The 20,624-nt window shown below is 48.8% G+C and overlaps 2 protein-coding genes and 1 non-coding gene across 4 annotated transcripts; all 3 read left to right on the top strand.

The window, feature by feature from the left end:
- Positions 1-315: 315 nt before the first annotated feature.
- Positions 316-9,387, top strand: Gck (glucokinase). Its single transcript, XM_076836476.2, has 9 exons — positions 316-473; positions 996-1,150; positions 2,212-2,331; positions 3,540-3,635; positions 3,747-3,846; positions 6,220-6,403; positions 7,202-7,357; positions 7,849-8,082; positions 8,324-9,387. Exons 1-9 carry the CDS (start codon positions 365-367, stop codon positions 8,466-8,468), a joined length of 1,299 nt encoding a protein of 432 aa, XP_076692591.1. The 5' UTR covers positions 316-364; the 3' UTR covers positions 8,469-9,387.
- Positions 9,388-9,476: 89 nt separating this feature from the next.
- On the top strand, positions 9,477-13,868 carry Myl7 (myosin light chain 7). 2 transcript variants are annotated; one of them, XM_076836497.2, is made up of 6 exons: positions 9,477-11,994; positions 12,133-12,208; positions 12,440-12,544; positions 12,946-13,024; positions 13,204-13,252; positions 13,721-13,868. In XM_076836497.2, the coding sequence occupies exons 1-6, from the start codon at positions 11,959-11,961 to the stop codon at positions 13,820-13,822; spliced, it is 447 nt and encodes a 148-aa protein (XP_076692612.1). In that variant the 5' UTR covers positions 9,477-11,958; the 3' UTR covers positions 13,823-13,868. The 2 variants fall into 2 exon arrangements, with proteins under 2 accessions (XP_076692612.1, XP_076692601.1); XM_076836486.2 differs by having other exon boundaries at positions 13,706-13,868.
- Positions 13,869-19,859: 5,991 nt separating this feature from the next.
- On the top strand, positions 19,860-19,963 carry LOC143384544 (U6 spliceosomal RNA). Its single transcript, XR_013089358.1, has one exon. It is a non-coding gene; the product is annotated as a U6 spliceosomal RNA (small nuclear RNA).
- Positions 19,964-20,624: the final 661 nt, after the last annotated feature.

The raw sequence follows: 20,624 nt of genomic DNA, 5'->3' as shown, positions 1-20,624 counted from the left end.
AATGGTGAACAGGAAGCAGAGAGGAGGCACGAAGGCTCCAGGGACAAAATATACCCTCCAGAGCCTACCCTCAGTGACCTACTTCCTCCAACTAGGCCCCACCTTCTGAAGTTTCCACCCTGCCCCACTCCATAGTGCCACCAGCTGGGGGACCAAACCTTCAACCCATGAGCTGTTAAGGAACATTTAGATCCAAACTATAACAATGGATCTTCCTAGACCCAGGGTCAGAGGATAAAAAGAGATCCTTAATGTGTGGAGATCTCTAGTGACAAGTCCACCTGGCTACTCCCATTCCCTCCCTGTGCAGGTGGAGCAGATCCTGGCAGAGTTCCAACTGCAGGAGGAAGACCTGAAGAAGGTGATGAGACGGATGCAGAAGGAGATGGACCGTGGCCTGAGGCTGGAGACCCACGAAGAGGCCAGTGTGAAGATGCTGCCCACCTACGTGCGTTCCACCCCAGAAGGCTCAGGTACCACAGGGATGGCCCCACACCTGAGCCAGCTGTTGGCCAGGCCTTCCAGAGGCTCAGCTGTCCCCAGACAGGACTCCCTGGGCAAGTGATAATGTCTCCACCTCACTGGGCCAGTTCTTACCATTTACTCCAAAGGTTCATCTCTGGAGCTGATGGGCCTTAGCAAAACTGGCTATTTAAAAATCTCACAATGAATGAATTCTCTCCAGGGTCACTTGGGAGATCCCAACCCAGTCCTGAGACTGGGCCATTACTCTAGGTCCTCAGTGGTTTCCTGGGTTCTGTCTCCATCTAAAAGAGCAGTTCCCCCTGACATTTCCTTAGTTTACCTTTGACCTCTCCCACAGCTTGCTCTGGCATATCCCCAATGTCTGGGCCATGCTCCATGTCCAACTCCCCTGAGACCCTTGTTCCTGCCCTCCTCCACTCTCTGGCTCTGAGGGCATTTGCCCAGGTCCCACCCAACCCAGGTTTGACGGGTGGTGACACAAGGCTGAGCATATCTCCCTGTGCCTGCAGAAGTTGGAGACTTCCTTTCCTTGGACCTGGGCGGTACCAACTTCAGGGTGATGCTGGTGAAGGTGGGGGAGGGTGAGGCAGGGCAGTGGAGTGTGAAGACCAAACATCAGATGTACTCCATCCCCGAGGACGCCATGACGGGCACTGCAGAGATGGTGAGCAGCTTGGGGATAAGAGGTGGGGTCAAGACAGTCCAAAACCTTAGGGAGTCACCAGTCCTGGAAAAAAGAGCCCACCCACTCACCAGGGACAGGGGAAACTGCGGTCAAGAGGTCCAGTCAGCCTCAGAGGCACAGCAAGGCCGCTTAGAGGCCTCAGTAGACAGCCACTAGGCATGGCCAATGTGTTCAAGTCTCACAGTCACTGTCAGGCCAGTGTTGGAGACAAGAACTGGCTAAACTGAGGTTAGGGGCAGAACTCTTAGCTGGTATGACCCTGTCCCAGAAGAAAAGTCAAAGGGTGACGACTGTCTGACCTCCTGCAGCTATGCAGCCTACCCTCCCCATTGCCTTCCACCAGATGCATGCCAAATTGGGTGACAACAACCACAATGTCTGCCCAGGCAGCAAAGCCCTCCACCATGGGGAAGACTAAAGGGGGACCATAGAAGTGAATGAACCCTGAGGGGAGGGGCAAAGCCAGAGTCCCTAGACATGACCAGGGGCAAGGCCAGTTCCCAGAGGGCAGGGTTCTAAGGCAGGAGGTTGCCTACAACTGCCTGGCCCTCATCCACCTGAAATTTGCTCTCTATCCATGGAAATGGATAGCAGGGATGGTATGGGCATCTCCCTGGACTCTGGTGCTCAGCAGGGAGCTTGGTCCATCTGCAGAGTACTCAGAAATGCCCCATTCTATAGACAGGCCTTTTGAGAGGATTTGAACCTTTGCGGGTATAGGGCAGCAAGGATACCTGGGAGTAGCACCAAGAGTCTCACAGGACAGTTAGCAAAGCCTTGGTGCTGGGGAGGCAGGTGACAGCACAGCTAAACTGAGCACCAGCCTCAGGAGTTGCCATAAGCAGAGCTCTGCATCCAGGGAGGTGCAGGGCTTGAGTTGTGACAAACAGTAAGAGGTGAACTATAGACAGGCCTGGTGGTCATTGGAAGGGACTGATTGCTTAGCATCCCCTGAGGAACACCTTGGCACAAAGTCCTGGGGAAGGGTTGCCAGGTGGCCCAGGATGGTAACCCAATGACCATTTTGGTACATCTCCCAGCTCTTTGACTATATCTCTGAGTGCATCTCTGACTTCCTGGACAAGCATCAAATGAAGCACAAGAAACTACCCCTGGGCTTCACTTTCTCCTTCCCTGTGAGGCACGAAGACATTGACAAGGTGGGCCAGGTAGAGGGGAGGGATAATGAAATGGATGGATATGCACCCCAGAGGAACTCTGCCCCTGTTGCCTTCATATGCAGCACCCCACCCTGTGCTGGGAAAGAGTCCAAACTCAGCAGGGAGAAAAATATAGATTCAAATTGTGGCCCCATAATTTACTGGCAGTGAAACTTTGGAAAATAAAAATAATTTCAGCTGATTCTTACTATGTGCCAAAGCCTGCCTACAATCCTGAGAGGCATGTGCTGCAATCCCCCCTGCTACAAATGAGGAGAAGAAACTGAGGTTAAGCAGCTCACCCCAGACCACCATGACACATCATCACTTCTTTTTTATGTATACATTTTTTAGTTGTAGATAAATATAATACCTTTATTGATTTTATGTGGTGCTGAGAATTGAACCCAGTGCCTCACATGTGTACAAAGCAAGCGCTCCATCATTGAGCCACAACCCCAGCCCAACACATCATCACTTCTGGCTGAGTCAAAAATGTGAAGGATCTGAGATTTTTACCTCACCTGCAACTCACAAGCTAGCCTGCCAGTTATGACCAAACACACACACACACACACACACACAAACACACACACACATTTTCTATATATACACATATAATACATACATGACACATAAATTTTATATATGTATGTCTCTCTATATATACACATACATAAAACATGAGGCCTCTGGGTATGAAACAAAGCAAGGTCATAGCTCAAGGCAAAAGCAACAGCTGGAGCAACATCTCACATGGTTTTTCAAGGCCCCAGCTCCCTTAGAGACTTAGAAAGGGCCAGGTGGTACTTCTTCTGCTACAGGAGAGGAACTCTGGTCTTATACAGTTGCTCCCCTTGGGACCTATCTTTACTCTAGGTTATACTGTACAAACATTCTTGGGCTGGGGGTGTAGCTCAGTGGTAGAGGGCTTATCTAGCATGCTCGAGGTCCTGGGTTCAATTCCTGACACCACATACAAAAAAATACACATCACATTCTTAAATTGGCTGGTACCTAGCCCTGCAGAAATGTGAGATATTTATGGAAAATTGTTTCCAACATTTATCAAAGCTGTGTGGATACTCAAAACTTGTTTCCTCAACTGTAAAGTGAGATACATATCCCTGTGACCTGAAAAGGAACTAGTTTAAGGCCATAGTTCTCTGCCTAACACCAGCAACCATAAGACCTTCCTCTCCCCACAGGGCATCCTTCTCAACTGGACTAAGGGCTTCAAGGCCTCTGGAGCAGAAGGAAACAACATTGTTGGGCTTCTGCGAGATGCCATCAAGAGGAGAGGGGTGAGAACACCTTCATCTGCCAGGAGAGGGAGGCCCTGGGCCCCTCCTCACTGCACCAGTGGACCCTCTCCCCAGCCCTATCACTGCAGCCCCATCTGTGCTTCTTGGCAGGACTTTGAGATGGATGTGGTGGCAATGGTGAATGACACTGTGGCCACAATGATCTCCTGCTACTATGAAGACCGCCAGTGCGAGGTCGGCATGATTGTGGGTAAGGGCTCCTTGCACTCCTGGCCCTTCCAAAATGGGCAGGGGCTCTGCATGAATAACTGGTTTCAGTCAGTGCAGTGCCTAGGGCTAGAGCTAAGTGGTCTTGGAATATGTGGTGTTGGCTCTGCGTGATGGTAGAAAGCATTTTGTAGCATCATGGTATCAGATGGTCCACCAGCTGCACACCTGCCCAGCCCATCAGATGTGATTAAAACCCTTTATCCAGGGCTGGGGATGTGGCTCAAGCAGTAGCACGCTTGCCTGGCATGCGCACAGCCTGGGTTCAATCCTCAGCACCACATAAAAACAAAGATGTTGTGTCCACCAAAAAATAAATATTAAAAAATTCTCTCTCTCTCTAAAAAACAACAACAACAAAAAAACAAAACAAAACAAAACAAAAAAAAAACCCTTTATCTGGTAAATTGACCACACTGACAGATTTGTCCAAGTGGAAGAGGATAAGCAAAAGTGGTGACATCCCTTCCTGCAAGGTCTTCCCATGGGTCTGTCCTGCCCAGGCTCCTCCTCTAACTCACTACCTCTGCCCCTAGATCCCACCCTGCCTCAACCTGGAGCAAAGCAGGCATCTGAAAAGGGAGCTGCAACCCTACCCTCCCATCCAGGTCCTCCACAATAATCTCCAGAATTTCCCAGAAGATTGGATCCTTAGAAGGAGCTAGCATTTCCTGAGTAACAATCCAGTCAGACCAGATACCTGCTGTGCACACAGATGTGGGGGCGTTTTTCTATACTTTCTGAGCCCTGGTTACCCAGAAAGTCCATGTTAAAAGTTATTTATAGGTTTGGGGATTTAGCTCAGTGGTAGAGCACTTGCCTAGCATGCATAAGGCCCTGAGTTTGGTTCTTGGCCTTGAGGGGAAAAAAAAGTTATTTGCTTCTAAGGGCCCTTCAGAATCAGCTCTGAGAAATAATGTATTTGTATTGGTAGGTTCCCATCTATAATTATATTCCCCCCCAAAAAATTTTATATATATATATATATATGTATACATATAAACATCATAAACATTTATATACATGTCTCTTAAGCTCCAGGCTGACCTCACTTTGTCTCTCGTCTTGTTTCCTACCTTTATTTTCACCCCCAGTACTGGGAGATTGAACCCCAGGTCCTATATATGCTACCAGCACTCTACCACTGAACTACATCCCCAACCCTTTTTTTTAAAATTTATTTTTCAGCTGTAGTTGGACACAATACCTTTATTTTATTTATTTATTGTATATGGTGCTGAGGATTGAACCCAGGGCCTCACATGTGCTAAGTGAGCGCTCTACTGCTGCATCACAACCCCAGCCCCTCCCCAGCCGTTTTTGATATTGTCTTGAGTCAGGGTCTTGCTAAGTTGCCCAAGCTTCCTCAAATTTTCAATCCTATTGCCTCAGCCTCCCAAGTAGCTGGCATTACAGCTGTGTGCCACTATTCATAGCTCTTTCACTCTTGCCTTTCATAGAGAAAGTTGTCTTTAAGCCCCGCATCTACACATGAGCTCTAGTTGGCCCTAGCTGTGCCCCCCACCACCACCAACAACAACCCTCTCCCTTGGAGTTACATGGGGTTTCCAAGAGACCTCAACCTGAATTCTCACCAGAACAAGCTACAGCTGTTTGGCCCAGGCACACCCCTCCCAGGATGCTCTTTGGTGGCCCATGACTCACATCTGCCCACACACACTCTTGGTGACTGCTCAGTGTTTAAAATCATGTTTACAATAATTTCCAAGGTCTAAAATTGGGAGAATTAACATCAAAGTCTGGATTTCTGTTCTAAAACAAAAAACAAAACAAAAACTGGAAGGCCAGGTATCACTGGGCTCTAATTCCTATAAGCAGCCCTGATGACCAGCACTGCAGTTGTCCCTGCTGCCTTCAGGGCTGTGTAGCCCACATAGTCAGCTCAGTATGATACTCGACCTTCACTATCAAAACTCTTAATAACTTATGAACAAAGGACCACACATTTTTACTTTGCTCAGGACATGGCAAATGACAAACCTTGCAGCCATTCTTGCCTGTGGTAATCTCTGGGCTGTTCCAAGAGTTCACACTATGCCTTACTCACTTCAGGGTGCCCCCCAAACAGGGTTCAGGATGTCAGAAAACAAGGCACTTTGACAAGAGAAAGCCATAAAATCTCACAGCCACCTCTAGTTGGCAGAATACGTTGGCACACAGTTGTTCTCCATCCACCCAACCAGCCAGGTAATGGGTGGGGAAAGTATTACTGTCCCCTTTTAGAGAAGAAGACAGCCCAGAGACTGGCCCATTTACCCTGGGTCACACAGTCAGCCCAGATCTTCCAATCCTCTCCCCTCAGCTTGTGTAGCCTAATGTGTCCCCATCCCTGTAGGTACAGGCTGCAATGCCTGCTACATGGAGGAGATGCAGAATGTGGAGCTGGTAGAAGGGGATGAGGGCCGCATGTGTGTCAACACTGAGTGGGGTGCCTTCGGGGACTCAGGTGAACTGGATGAGTTCCTGCTGGAGTATGACCGCATGGTGGATGAGAGCTCTGCGAATCCCGGTCAGCAGCTGTAAGGACACCCCCCAGCCCATCTCTGGGCTGCTCTTGCTGGGAATGCAGCAGTACATGGGTGCCCCACCACCACAGATAATGGCTTGTTTTTAAACAGGGGAAAACAACCTGCTCATTCCCCTGTAAGCTGGCTCTTCTTCAAGTCAGTCATGCCTTGCCCCTGTGAACCCAGAACAGGGAGAGGCACTGGTTAGATAAGGCCAAACTTCCCCATTCTGACAGGTGACCTAGGTCACAGAGAAGGCTCTGACCCTCAGCAGTGTTTACCAGGTTTAAGCCAGAGTTCCTTAAAGCACATATTTGTCTCCATTCACAAAATGAATATTAGTGTTTTGTGAAATGCTATAAATTGGCAGAATGCATCTTGGGAACACCACACAGATCATAGCTATCACTTGTTAGCCACCTGCTAGGTGCCAGACCCATGCTAATTCCTTTATGAGCTTCATCTTCATCACAGGCCTCTATTAGGTAAGTAGTATTAAATAAATTTCAAGATAAAAATGTGGAAGCCACCAAGAAAGTTTCAGAAGGACTGAATAGAGGCTTCAACTTCATCCCTTTCCCTCACAGGGCCAACAGCTGGGCCAGATGTGTTGAAAACGTGCACATTCCTAGTATCCAAAGTTTCTAAAACCCCTGTTTATAAACGAATGAGAAGCATGAAACCCAGGATGTGGGGCAACTGGGAGGGGGTGAAACCAAGATACCCCTGTGGCTACCTCAGAACCCTAAGGGGGAAGTGATGGAGACGTCCCCAGCAGGTCACCTGGTGTAACCCTCCTCCCATGTCCAGGTATGAGAAGCTCATTGGTGGGAAGTACATGGGTGAGTTGGTGCGCCTTGTGCTTCTCAAACTGGTGGATGAGAATCTGCTGTTCCACGGGGAAGCCTCAGAGCAGCTACGAACTCGCGGCGCTTTCGAGACCCGATTCGTATCGCAGGTGGAGAGGTGCGTGGAAGAGATGGGGACCTAGGCCAGCCGCAAAGGTCAAGAGGGCAAGGGCAGGGACACAGAAGCCCTTGTGGGCAGGGTCCTAGGCGAGGCAGAATTTGGCCTAATTCACCAGGATGAGGAGGAACTGGGAGCAGAATCCTGAGTGTTCTCTGGCCCCAAGCAGAGCAGTGGCCAGGTAGCTACCCTGTGCACATTTCCCCCACAAGATGGTTCCTCACTTCCACAGACACCTTCACACTTCATTCACACTACAGCTCCCAGGTGCGGCAATGTTTTTGCACCACATTAGAGCACAGACCCAGGGCTTAGAGGGAGCAGTAAAAATGAAGTACTGGTCTCTGGCAAAATTGGCCTGCTGCCTTCCAGAGCACAAGTCCCGAACGCTTTGACTGGGTGAGGTGGGTAGGATCATCCCTTCTCCAGAGAGGGCCCAGGGCTCTGCTAGCCAGACCTGGACAACCACCCTTCCACCTCCCACCCCGCAGCGACTCAGGTGACCGCAAGCAGATCCATAACATCCTGAGCACACTGGGGCTGAGGCCCTCCGCCACTGACTGCGACATTGTGCGCCGCGCCTGCGAGAGCGTGTCCACGCGAGCAGCGCACATGTGCTCAGCAGGGCTGGCGGGTGTCATCAACCGCATGCGCGAGAGCCGCAGCGAGGACGTGATGCGAATCACCGTGGGTGTGGATGGCTCTGTGTACAAGTTGCACCCCAGGTAATTCCCCCCCTGCACCCTAGGTGACCCTCCCCACCCTGGCACCCCTCTCCCTACTAAAGGGAGATCCAAATGGCGTGGCCCCCAGGAATTCATGAGCCTCTTGGGGTTGTCCCCCTAGGCCTGGAGGGGATGGAGGGTCGGCTGGGTTCTGGGCGCCCAGGAGAGGTGGGGGTTAGCAGAGGTGAGACCTGGAGGGCCGGAAGAGCTTGTAAGGCAGCCCTGTTTCCCTCCGGTTCAGCTTCAAGGAGCGGTTCCACGCCAGTGTACGCAGGCTGACGCCCAGCTGTGAGATCACTTTCATCGAGAGTGAAGAGGGTAGCGGCAGGGGTGCGGCCTTGGTTTCCGCAGTGGCCTGTAAGAAGGCCTGCATGCTGGGCCAATGAGAGCCAGGCTGCAAGGGCCGAACCTGGACTCCATGGGGACTGTGTTCCCTGTAGTTGCTCCCAGCTCACCAGGGCAGGAAGCTGCCTATCCTGCTGCTAATCCTGGAAGATGGTGAGAGATCACTGGGGCCCATCAGGCCTCTTGGCCTTTTCTCCAGAAGTCGGTGGGACAACCCCAGAGCCCTGGGGTAAGGGGCTGAGAGGAGCAGAAACAGAGACTCCAAAGGCCCTGGCCCTTCCTGCTGAAATCAACTACTGAGATGTAGTTGCTCACTCAGGACTTTGTTGCATTTCCACACTGTCTGCTTCTCAGAGCTGCCAGCCTGGCCTGGGCACCTGCTTTGAGATGGGAGTGCCCTTGGGCACCTGCTGTGGCTTGGCTTCTGTGGAAGCTCACCCTGCTTGGGAGGCAGGGGGTAGGCAATTCCAGCAGCTTGGCCAGATCAGACCTGGGCCTACAGGAGACAGTGGGCTGCTGGTCACCCAGGCCTCACTGTTTCTTGTGTCTGACCCAAGAGGATAAAGAGCCATAGGAGAAGGCCCAGCTGTGGGGAGAGGACTTCCCAGTCTGCAGGTGACCTCAAGAGGCCTTTTTCTTCACACACACACACACACACACACGCCTGAGATAGGTCCTTACAGGTGATGAGACAGAGCCCCCAATATCCTGCCCCAAGGGTCCCACAAAATGGAGGAGGCACCATCAGGAGTCCTTCAGCCTGCTCCCAGAGGCAGGAAGGTGTCTTTGGCTCTAAGGGCACTAGTCCAGGAAGAAATCCCAGAAGCATTCAGCATACCTCCAAGGGACCATCTCAGCCCCCTCTCAGCCTCATCTTATCTCCCATGTGTCACACCACCCTTTCCATGCCCAACCTGGGACTGTGTGGGGTTTTTAATTAAAAACTTTAAAAAGTTTAAATATGGCCTTTATTTGACCTCTGTGCATAAGAACCATGGGGACAATATATGAAGAGACAAACATCGTCATGTGGCTATATCTTGGAATGCGTTATCCTCCGGCCTGCTATGCCTAGGGGAATGTGAAGAACGACAGGATAAGCTGTGGGAATGGGATGATGTGGGGGATCAGAGACATAGAACACTGCCTGCCACGCAATGAGTGTGGGATGGAAGGAGTACCAGGCAAGTCATTGTTCAAGTGAAGAGATGGGCTGGCCCTGCTGCAAGTTGTTCTCAGGTCCTGTCCCCTCAGAGCCAAATAGGTAGCGACATTGAGTAGAGGCCAGAGATAGAAGATATCACACAACTCTAAGGTCTCTCTATAGAGACTTTGGTAGGTGAAATATCAAGTGTAGGACCTAATGCCATCTTTAGGTAGAATGAACAATTACATATATAGACAGATTTGTGTCATTGTGTTGCATATTTGTTTCTCAACAAAAGAAACTACCCAGCAAATTAGGAACAACTGTGCTTTGTCTCATTTAGAACATGACCTTAGATGTAATTTTGGAAAGTCACATCCTCTGTGAGATCTTCTAATTTTTCTGGTATTTCTAATGTGGAATTGCTCTGGTCCTCTTCATTCATTTGTGTTTAAGTTCTGTACTGTAAGTTGACACAGTATCTGATTGCTTCACCATCAAGATAATGGGATTGTTTGAGCATACACACATTAGGACATATTTTAATATAAATGGCTTTCAACTTCTTCATATTACAGTTTGAGGTATTATATTGATTTTTAAAGTTTTTATGAAGCTAAGTTGCTTATCTGAATTGAAAAAAAAAAGAAATGAATTTTACTTCCAGACAGTAAAAGAGGTGTTAACAAAATATTTAAATAGGGGACTTGGGGTCTAATGGATGAGAGTGCCTACCCTCTTTCAACCCACCACTGATATATATAGGCCTTGCATAGCTGGGTTGGGGTGAGTGTTGCCAGCAGACCCAGCCAGGGAAGCCACTCCTGCTTTTCTCAAGCAGTCCAGCTTCTCTAGCTCCTCTGAGATGCCCCTGGTCCCTCAAGAAGCTGGTGAGGTTGCTGCTCTGAACAGCAGAGGGCGTCCGGGCCCCTCTGTCCACAGTTCAACACCACCTGAGAGGCCCTGTAACCCTATTTCATGGGGTGCCAGGGGAGGATCCATGCTCCAAAAACTTCATGCAAAACAGAATCACATAGGCCTGCTGTGTGCAAGCCCTCTGGGGTTCAGGTGTTGAACAGGCTGGATGTTCAGGAGGAAGCTACAAAAACAAGTTAGCCATCAAGTGAATGGGAAACATGCCCACAGTTCCCAGTTAATGTCATCATAGAGATGCTAAAGGAGGTGGAGTTGAGTTGAGGCTTGTAGGACAGCAAGATTCCAAATGAAGGATATGGGAACACTCTAGAAGAGCAGGCCACAATAGCAGGGACACAGAGGTGGAGAGTAGCCGGTACACTTTTCACCCCCAGAATTGCCCCAAAGCCAAGTAAATGGTCCTACAGGGTATAGACAACTCAGAGATGCCTGCTGTCACTTAGTCAGGGGGCAAGAGGCCAGAGCTGAAGGTCTTCACCAAAACCTCTGGGAATCCCAGGTTTTAGACCAGAGATCATTCTCAGAAACACTGTCTCCTTCCAAGCAAAGTGGTCCATGCTTGTAATCCTGGGGGCTTGAGGGAGGGAGGTTCAAGGCAGGAGGATCACAAGTTCAAAGCCAGCCTTAGCAACTTAGTGAGGCCCTAAGCAATTTAAAGACCCTAACTCAAAATAAAAAATAAAAACTGCTGGGGATGTGGCTCAGTGATTAAGCACCCCTAGGATCAGTCCTTAGGACCAACAAAAGAAAAAGAAACACTGTCTCCCTAAGCCTATAGGGCCTGGACTGGCCTGGCCTAGCCAGAGCCTGAACTGGACCTGCAGAAGAGATTCTCAGATAAGGGGCAACAGGAACCCTTAGCTGGTACCTATAATGGTGAAAGCTTTGAGCTACTCTGCTCTGGGGAGACACAATGAGTGGTCACATGAGATGGATGGACCCCAAGATGTTACATGCGGACATGAAGGTCACCAGGAATGTAACTGGAATCTGCTTGGGGCCCTCATCCTCTTCTAGCCCAGTCAGGGGCTGCCAAGTTTGGGCCTGTTCTCTGCTGCTGTCCTTATTTGGACCGCCAGGTGATAAGGCTGGGACATAAAGGGGGTCTGGCAGCAAGAGGGAGCAGCAATTCGCGTCAGAGAAGATGGTAAGTGCCTGGTGGGGACAAAGAGACCAGCAGTCTCCAGGGTTGGGAGGGGACGGAGCCAGGGACTTCTGTGGCTGTGTGAAGCCTGAAAGGTAGTACCCAGGGCTGGAGAGAGGATCCTAACCCTGAGTCTCCTGGGACTGCTCTTAGATTGTGCATGACGAGAAAGGGACATTTAGGGGACCCCTGGGGAGAGGACTCCCTCTCATTCACAGTATTGTAGGCCAGCAGGAAGACTGGGATCCGGGGAAAGGCTGCAGCCACCAAGCAGACTCAGCGTGGATCTTCCAATGTCTTTTCCATGTTTGAACAAGCCCAGATCCAGGAGTTCAAGGAAGTGAGTGCCCCACCCCCAGGAAACCCCAACCCCACCCAAAACCTACCCCTTCCCATATGCACACTCTTCTCTGTGGGTTATGGCCCTGGCCCCTGATTGTCCTCCACACACAACCCAGGACTCTCTACCTCCTCACAGGCATTCAGCTGCATTGACCAGAACAGAGATGGCATTATCTGCAAGTCAGACCTGAGAGAGACCTACTCCCAGCTCGGTGAGTGCCTCTGCCTTCCGCCTACTACTCCCCCACCTGCTCACTTGCTTTCCCAAGGGTCCCTGCTCAGAGAAAGAACTGTTTCCCTGCCCCCTTCTCTCTCTCCTTCCCATCTCCTTACACCTCCCTTTTCCTGCCTTTTCACCAAAAGCCAGGAAAAAGGGGAAGGGCAGACTGGCCCTTCTCTGGGATACCAGGGTCCCTGTGTTTGTATCATCCCCATCCTCATAGGCAAGGTGAGCGTCCCAGAGGAAGAACTGGATGCTATGCTGCAGGAGGGGAAGGGTCCCATCAACTTCACGGTCTTCCTCACACTCTTTGGGGAGAAACTCAATGGTGAGCCTGGGGCAGCTCTGGGTTCCCTTGACCAGACATGGAGTTTGAACCTGCCAAAACCCCCTGACCCTGCCAGAACCCTGTCTGGACTCTGCCTGGCCATGACCCACCCAGGGGATGTGGGGCCTACCTCTGCACATCCTGGGTCCTGGTCAGTCCAGTGCTGACTTGAGTTCAGGAAACATCCATTCCTAAATCCTAACTCCTAGCCAGCCCTGCCCACTTCAGGAGGGTGATCATTCCCAGACCCTCTGATCCCCAAGGAACATTCCATAGGGGGGAATGCCCCCACCTCTTCTGGAACATGGAGAGCCCCCCCCCCATGCAACTCTGGGCTCCTCCTGGATAGGGCTTGAGAAGCTGGGGACCTGACTATTCACCTGTCTGCCTTGGTCTCCCAGGGACAGACCCCGAGGAAGCCATCCTGAGTGCCTTCCGTATGTTTGACCCCAGCGGTCAAGGGGTAGTGAACAAGGATGAGTAAGTGTCAACTCCCCTACCCACAGTGAGGGACAACATGCAGAAGCAGAAAGGGTCAGTGGGGCCGCTTACATGGGGGGCCACCTGAACCTTGGCCTTCAGTGTTCTTTGAGGGGTGACCAGCTCTTTCCTGGGCTATGCCACCCTTTCTCTCAGCTCAGATCCTCCCCACTTCCCAGGTTCAAGCAGCTCCTCCTGACCCAGGCAGACAAGTTCTCTCCAGCTGAGGTGAGCCTGCCCAACCCTGTCAGTACCTATCCCTAGGAACTTCTCAGGGCCCTCCCCAGCAGGGCACTGAGGATGCCTCCTGACCCACTGCCCCCAGCACCAGTGTAGTATAGGCTGAGAGGGCAACTGGGCCTTTCCAGAGGATGTGCCATCTCTATTAAGACCTGTAGAGGCAGATGTGGGGTTGGAGGGTGGAAGTTGCCAAGCAGGGAGACTGTGCAGACCAAGTGACCATTGGAAAAGTGTCTTCATAGGGGGCTGGGACCATCTCTGTGACCAGGGTGCACCTTTTGACTTCTGCCCCTGTTTGAGCCTACTGCTTAGTCTGCCCGATGATGACCAACAGGAAAATAACCAGGTGTTTGGGGCTTGGAGTTAAAAAGTTTGAGGCCCCAAAACAGCCCCAGGTTGAGGGTAAAGGGTCACAGGTCCCCTAAGCCACATCTCTGCCAGTTGTTGCCTCTACAGGTGGAGCAGATGTTTGCCCTGACACCCATGGACCTGGCAGGCAACATCGACTACAAGTCCCTGTGCTACATCATCACTCATGGGGACGAAAAAGAGGAGTAAGGGGCAGGCCTGGGGTACCACAATAAACTCTGTTTCTGAATGAAAACTGTAATGTTGGCTTGTCTGTGACAGAGGGGGTGGGGACCAGACAGGAGTCTCAGGGACTAATACAGGCCCACTAAGATAATGACCATCACACACACAACTCACTTCACCCCATGCTGCCAAATGAATTATGAACCATGACCATGAGCAGTTTATAGATGAGTACACTGAGGCCCAGAAAAGTGGTCACCTTGCTCAAGGCCAATTTCTAGAAAAGGACTTGTACCTCCTTCCACAAGCCCATGAATGAACCTCAAAGTAGGCACTGCCCATATCCTCAAGGTTGTGTAGAACAAAGAGTTTCTAGGCATTCAGCAAACTTTCTACCCAACTAGTGATAGCAGCCCCAACTGTAGAGCACCCCGGACCCACTGTACATTCCCCTCTTGGCACAGTGGTGTAGGTGGGTCCCATGTGAAACCATCCAAAAGCACAACCCAAATCTCATGGGAAGTACAGCTGAGAATTATGACATGATGGGAAATGGACACTAGAGCCTAGACCAGAGCACTTGGAGGTATTCAAAATAATACTAGAAATTGGCCTCAGGTCTCCTGAGCCCCTTATGCAAAGTACGGTGAAAAAGTACGGGAATGGGAAGGAAACTTATTTCACAGAATTGAGTGTCCCCATCTCCTACCTTATTTCAGAAACCAGTGGCTGGAGAAGTAGGTGACTCCTATCATTGGTACCTAAGGGGAAGCAGGGGTCCCCCAAAGCACCTGAGGGAGAGATAGAGAGGCAATGACAGTTTAGTCAGACCAGAACTGAGTAGTAGCAGCTCTTTGTGCCCCTCAGCTCCCTCCATGCCCTGCTGCAATGTCTGTAGCTAGACAGATGAGAGGAGGTGATCAAGAGAAGGATGAGCCACCCATGTTCTCTTCCTGAAGTCCCAGGGGAAAAGGCATTTTCACCTCAAGAGATGTTCAGTTAATCAGGATTTGGCAATTTTATTACTAAGTGGAGTCTTGAGATTTGATGTACTCATAGGTGGGATTTTTGTGTGTGTGCATGTGATACTGGGGGATGAACACAGAGGGGCTTTACCACTGAACTATGTTTAAGTTTCCCAGGCTGACCTCAAACTTGAGATACTCTTGGCTCAGTCTCCTGAGTCTCTGGGATCACAGGCATGCAACTCCAAGCCCAGCTTCAAGAATAGCTGATTCTAGCAGGGCATGGTGGCACATGCCGGTAATCCCAGCAGTTTGGGAGGCTGATACAAGAGGATGGTGAGTTTGAAGCCAGCCTTAGCAACTTAACAAGACCCTTAGCAACTTAGTAAGACCTTGTCTCAAAATAAACTATAGCAGGGCATGGTGGCATAGGCCTGTAATCCCAGCAGCTCGGGAGGCTGAGACAAGAGAATCGTGAGTTCAAATCAGCCTCAGCAAAAGCAAGGCACTAAGCAACTCAGTGAGACCCTGTCTCTAAATAAAATATAAAATAGGGCTGGAATGTGGCTCAGTGGTCGAGTACCCCGAAGTTCAATCCTAGTACCCAGAAAATTAATTAATTAAATTAAATTGTAAAAAATAAACTATAAAAAGTGCTGGTGATGTGGCTCAGTGGTTGAGTGCCCCTGGGTTCAATCCCTGGTTTAAAAAAAAAAAGAACAGCTGATTCTATTGCTTACAAATGATCGTGAAATTCATGAATCTGCTTGTGTTTCCATCCAAACAGTGGCCCCTGTTCATCCCTCCAAGCATTCTGAGGAGACAGGGTGAGCAAATCAAGGAATTGTCCTTATGCTATCCTAAGTTTTTTTTTTTTTTTTTCATGAAGTAAGGGATAAATTTAAAATCCAAGCCTCTACAGGGGAAATTGTGATAGACTTTGAAATGGATGAAAACACCACAGGTGTCTCATTATTAATTGCATGGAGTCCTCTGCACCTTTATCTTTAAGCAATTTCATAACTCTATAGGTTGTAGAAAACTAATAGCAAAGCAATGACTCTTGTCCACAGACATGCAAATAAATGTTCAGTGGAAACATTTATTTTCCCTTTTACTCTGTGAAAGAAGCCAATTTTGCAACTGTTAAGCAGATTCACCTCAGCATTCCTGACTGCCTATCCATATGGATGCTTTTTGCATTCTTTCTGAATGAGTTGTAACATTTTATTGTTTCCCTAGTGAATTAACAAATAAAATCTTTGGTGGTTTTCACTATTTGCAAGTGAGTCATGGCTTTGCTTTGGAAAAAAATTAAAAATATTGATAATGCACTGCATGTCTTCAAAAAGCTGGATGAAAGGATTTTAAGGGTTTTCACAACAAAGGAATGATAAACATTTGAAGAGATAGATATGCTTAACCTGATTTGGTCATTATTCAACGTATACATGTATAGAAACTTCACATGGTCCTTCATGAATCTGCATAATTATCATGCATTAATTAAAAACAAATAAGAGAAGATACAATATTATTATCTTTCTTAGAGCATTTCCTTTAGAAAACTTGTAATTGTAGGTTCTTTGTCAACTTCTTTTTATGTAAATCTGCCCAAAGGCTTCTTGCCAATTTTATAACTCAGGAACGATTCATTAAGGACCTGGGAGCCCAATCTGAAATGTCATCACCATGGTAGACAACATTCTTATCTCCCAGTTTCTATGAGAGGGTGGGAGTCTAAGTTCAGCCTGGTGCCTGCCTGAAATTGTAAACCCAGTTCCCATCTTAAGATATGAGTTTATTTTTTCCTTTGGATGAAAGCAATTAACAAACCAGATGGCCCAGGAGGACTCAGGGTACACTGCATGTGATCAGTGGTGTTGTGGAGACCTCTTACCTGAGGACAAGTTCCTCCATTTCTCCTGAGAATATGGACAGAATGGATTGTACCTGGCTATGTACAAGGGCAAGATGTCCATCTTTGCAACCTCTTAGAGGGTTGCCAATAATGAGCATCACAGTCTATTTAATGCTTATTCAATAATTTAACTGGTTTTTTCCATTTACTTTTGTGGAAGATTTTCTGGTTTGGCAGATTTTGTTTTTAATCTTCTGGCCAACATGGCCTGATGTTCCATCACTCTAGAGACTCTGCAAGCTGGGGGAAGACATGGGGGCGGGGAGGGACTTTCCCCAGGAACAACTCTAGCCACGCTGGCTGGGGTGCAGAGCATAGGCTGATCCCCCAGAGGCTCAGGTCAGTGGTGGTCAAAGCCCTGCTAATATTGTATCTTCTGATCTTATCCTGAGTTCCTTTTAGCCCTCAGGGTGGATCTCAGGCCCTGCCCTGCACCCACACATCCTCCTTCTCTGCACATTCTTTCTTTATCCAAGTTAACACCACTGATAAGGTTAAACGCAGGCTCTTTAGCTGTGTGCCCTGGCATGAGGAATATGTGACCCTGCATGCTTCTCCAGCAGGCGTAGGCTGTTCAAAGTCTCACACTGTCAGGGCTTGATGGATGCCTGCTGTCTCACAGCCCACCCACTCTCCAATCCAGACGCGCTCCACAGGCTGAGACTCCTCCTCAGGCAGAGGTAGCCAGAAGGGAAAATACAAATTAAAATAATAAAAAGTTAAATAATAATCTCATAAAAGTTGAAAGTCTGCAGTGGTCGCCTGAGGCTGGGAAGAGTGAAGTCAAAGAAGGAATGGGAAAAGGTCAGTCAATGGTCCCAAGTCACAGTTAATAGGAGAAATTGCCTTCTCATGCTCTAACCACAGTTCCCAGGAGTACAGATGGTCCAGGTATGCTGGACAGATGGGGGAATAGGTCCATGTGTGTCTCTTCCCATGCAGCTAAACTTCTGGAATTTTATGGACTGAAAGTTAGCAGAGCGGGCACAGCTGTGAGTGAGTCTGTACCTAAAGTAAAGGAGCAGACACCCCCCCCCAACCCCCGTAGGTACATAAGTGCTCCCAAACTGTCTGGAGCTTAGTGTCCTCATATGTCAAGGAGGGTGGGACTGCATATTGATAGGATCTGATGACCATAGAGTTCTCTGCCCTTGACACTCATCAGGGCTGGTGCTCCATGCACATGGCAATCAGCTCATCCCCAACTGATGCCCTTCCTCTTTCAGGACCCTAGAATAAAGCCTCCACTTTCAGCCTCCTTTGGTGGCAGGGGTGACCCCGTGTGGTTACAGTGTTTCTTTAAGAGACAGATATGTGCACCTCTATTAAACCCTAGCACACAGCTCATACATAGCCTCCTTGGGCCATGAAGGTGTGGGCAAGGGCTACAAACTGGGCCGACCTGGGCCCTGACACAAGGGTATGTCACACATCACCTCAAACCCTAACACAAGGAGAACAAGCTCCATCTGATAGAAGCTGCTGCTGTTGGGAGTCTTTATACTTACAGTGGAACCTAATCCTAAACAATACAGAGTGACTTATCCCCATCTTCAGATAGGAAATAGAGACACTGCATGGCTAAGCAACCTGTCTAGGGTCATACACATCTCAGAGAGGTAAGTTTGAATTTGTCCTGATCTTTGTTTAGATCCCAGAGCACAAGGCAGCTATGTGTGGCTTCCTCCCCAGGAGCATAAACTAGCTGTACATATCCCATAGGTCCTTACACCTAGAAGTTTCTGTGTCCCCTGCATAACCATGGCCTTCGAATGAAGATGTCTGAATTACACAACCTCTTGACAACACTTACCCAACTTCGGGCCTCCTCTTCTGAGGCCATTCCAGAGTAGGTTGATTTTAGTTCAGAACCACTTGGTATATCCACAGGCTGGGGGCCAAGTAGCACTGGATTAAAGAGCAGATGGTTCTAGGGAGGGCCACTACCCCTGATCATCTCCTCCTCTCCAGGTGGCAGAGTCCTGGAAGCTACAGTCACATCCACACACCACCCAGAAGTGATAATATGATAGAATTCAGTACATCTTTTAGTGCAAAGGTTCTACCATCATGAGTCTGAGGCCACTTCCCCACCTCCTGAATTGTTGCTGGTCTATGGCACATTTACTTCCACCTTGAAGTTCTGCCCTCAATTTCTTGAAACCCAAAGTCACCAGGCTGAGACAAAACCCAGAATAAAAGATAACATGGAGATAGAAGCCTGGCCCTTGGTCACCCACCTAAGACTGGACATGAGGGAATGAGGCCTTGATGAACCCTCAAATAGCCACATCCAAGCTCAGGCAGGAAGAGAAAAGACCTGCTTGGTCAGCCCATTGTTACTGTTTTGAGCCAGTAAGATTTGGCACAGCTTGTGCTGTACCAATAGGTAAGTGGTACATCAACTTAGCCAATATCCTGATGAAGACAAACAGAAGCATTGACAAAGTTTTAAGATTAGTCAGAAACTGAGACACTTTTCTTGATTTTGACTATTGGTTTCAAGAAACAGAACCCTACACCCCAAATACTGTTTAGTGGCACCCCAGGTACCAAGTTCTCTGGCTAGTTACTTTGGGCCATGCCAAAGTCGAGGGCAGGGAGCACTGAGGTTGGAAGAATTCAGTTGAGGTATATGGGAGTGCAGCCAGAGGCATAGGGACAGCTCTTACCAGATCATCAAAGTTGGCCCTCCAAGATCAACCTTACCTTGCAGTGAACCCCCTCAACCCAGTATCTGCTACCTGCTGGGGCCTGGCCCCTTGCTCCTATTTAGAAAAAAAAACTTATTTAATAATACTGATTAAATCATGCTAAGGAGACTTTATTCAGGACATTATGATAGGTGAAGGACCACAGTGATGGGATTTTGCAGTGAGAAGAAACTTTAGGATCAACTCCAAATACAGTGTGGTCATGTGGAATTTATAATCAAGGAGCAGGTGGAATCAGTAGATTGAAAATGACTAAGAGAAGACAACAGGATAGGAAAATTCAGTGACATTAACCTCCCAGAATTCTTGACAATGTGGTCAGACATCATGGGGGGAAGGAACAGGATAAAGAATCTGATCAGTTATGGGGACAAGGGCCTCTGGTTAAACTAACTTAGTGGGTTCTTTGCAAAAACTAGAGAAACAGAAGTGTGCCAGTGAGCCTAAGAAAAGGATCAGGGGTGCTTGCTTTGGCAGCATATATTCAAAAATTGGTACAATACAGAGATTAGCATGACCCCTGTGCAAGGATGACATGCAAATTCATGAAGAATTCCATATTTTTATGTATAACTAATTTAAAAAATTTTTAAAAACTAAAATTAAAAAAAATGATCAGGGGCCTGACTATAGTTTGGCCAAGTGGAGGATCTCTGTCTGCATGGGGTTAGAGGGAGCAGACCTGGCTCTGCCTCTATGGCTTCAGGTCTCAGCCCACAGTCACTTCATCCAGGAAGGATCTCCTGACTCAATGCTGGGCACCATTCCTCCCAGGGCTGGCCTGGATCACCATGACTTCCTGTGAGCACTTTGAAGGTGGCAAGCATATTTGTCAGCTCTGTCCTGGCACAGAGCACACACTCTGCAAATGAATTGTGAATGAGTGAAGTGACATGAATCTCTAGACTGTGAAGTTGAGGAGCTTTTATGTAGATGTTGTGGTCCAGTGAGTTTGCCAGACTCAGCTGTTTATAATTGGGGGTTCCTCACTGGGTAGTAAATAAGGTACATATTCATCTAAAATCCATCAGCATAGGACCTGCCCTGGTAACCAGAGGCAGTGCACCAAGAGAGCCAATGCAGTAGGAAAGAGTCTCCTTGTACCTGCTATCTGTACTGGGCATGTGCAAGTGTGCACATGGGGAGAGGGGGCTGCACATGTACATGCATGTGTGTGTCTTCATGCAGTGTGGGTGCTGTAAGGAGACCCCCTCTTGTTGGCCTCT

The sequence above is a fragment of the Callospermophilus lateralis genome, chromosome 1, assembly GCF_048772815.1.
Source record: "Callospermophilus lateralis isolate mCalLat2 chromosome 1, mCalLat2.hap1, whole genome shotgun sequence".
NCBI classification, from domain to species: Eukaryota; Metazoa; Chordata; class Mammalia; order Rodentia; family Sciuridae; genus Callospermophilus; species Callospermophilus lateralis.
This window is presented reverse-complemented; position numbering and strand designations above follow the sequence as displayed.

Coding starts and splice junctions, on each gene's coding strand:
- Gck (XM_076836476.2), top strand. CDS start 365: ATGAGACGGATGCAGAAGGAGATGGACCGTGGCCTGAGGCTGGAGACC. Junction 3,847..6,219: donor CGAGGTCGGCATGATTGTGG/GTAAGGGCTCCT, acceptor CCATCCCTGTAG/GTACAGGCTGCAATGCCTGC. Junction 7,358..7,848: donor TTCGTATCGCAGGTGGAGAG/GTGCGTGGAAGA, acceptor CCCACCCCGCAG/CGACTCAGGTGACCGCAAGC.
- Myl7 (XM_076836486.2), top strand. CDS start 11,959: ATGTTTGAACAAGCCCAGATCCAGGAGTTCAAGGAA. Junction 11,995..12,132: donor AGATCCAGGAGTTCAAGGAA/GTGAGTGCCCCA, acceptor ACCTCCTCACAG/GCATTCAGCTGCATTGACCA. Junction 12,545..12,945: donor CTTTGGGGAGAAACTCAATG/GTGAGCCTGGGG, acceptor TTGGTCTCCCAG/GGACAGACCCCGAGGAAGCC.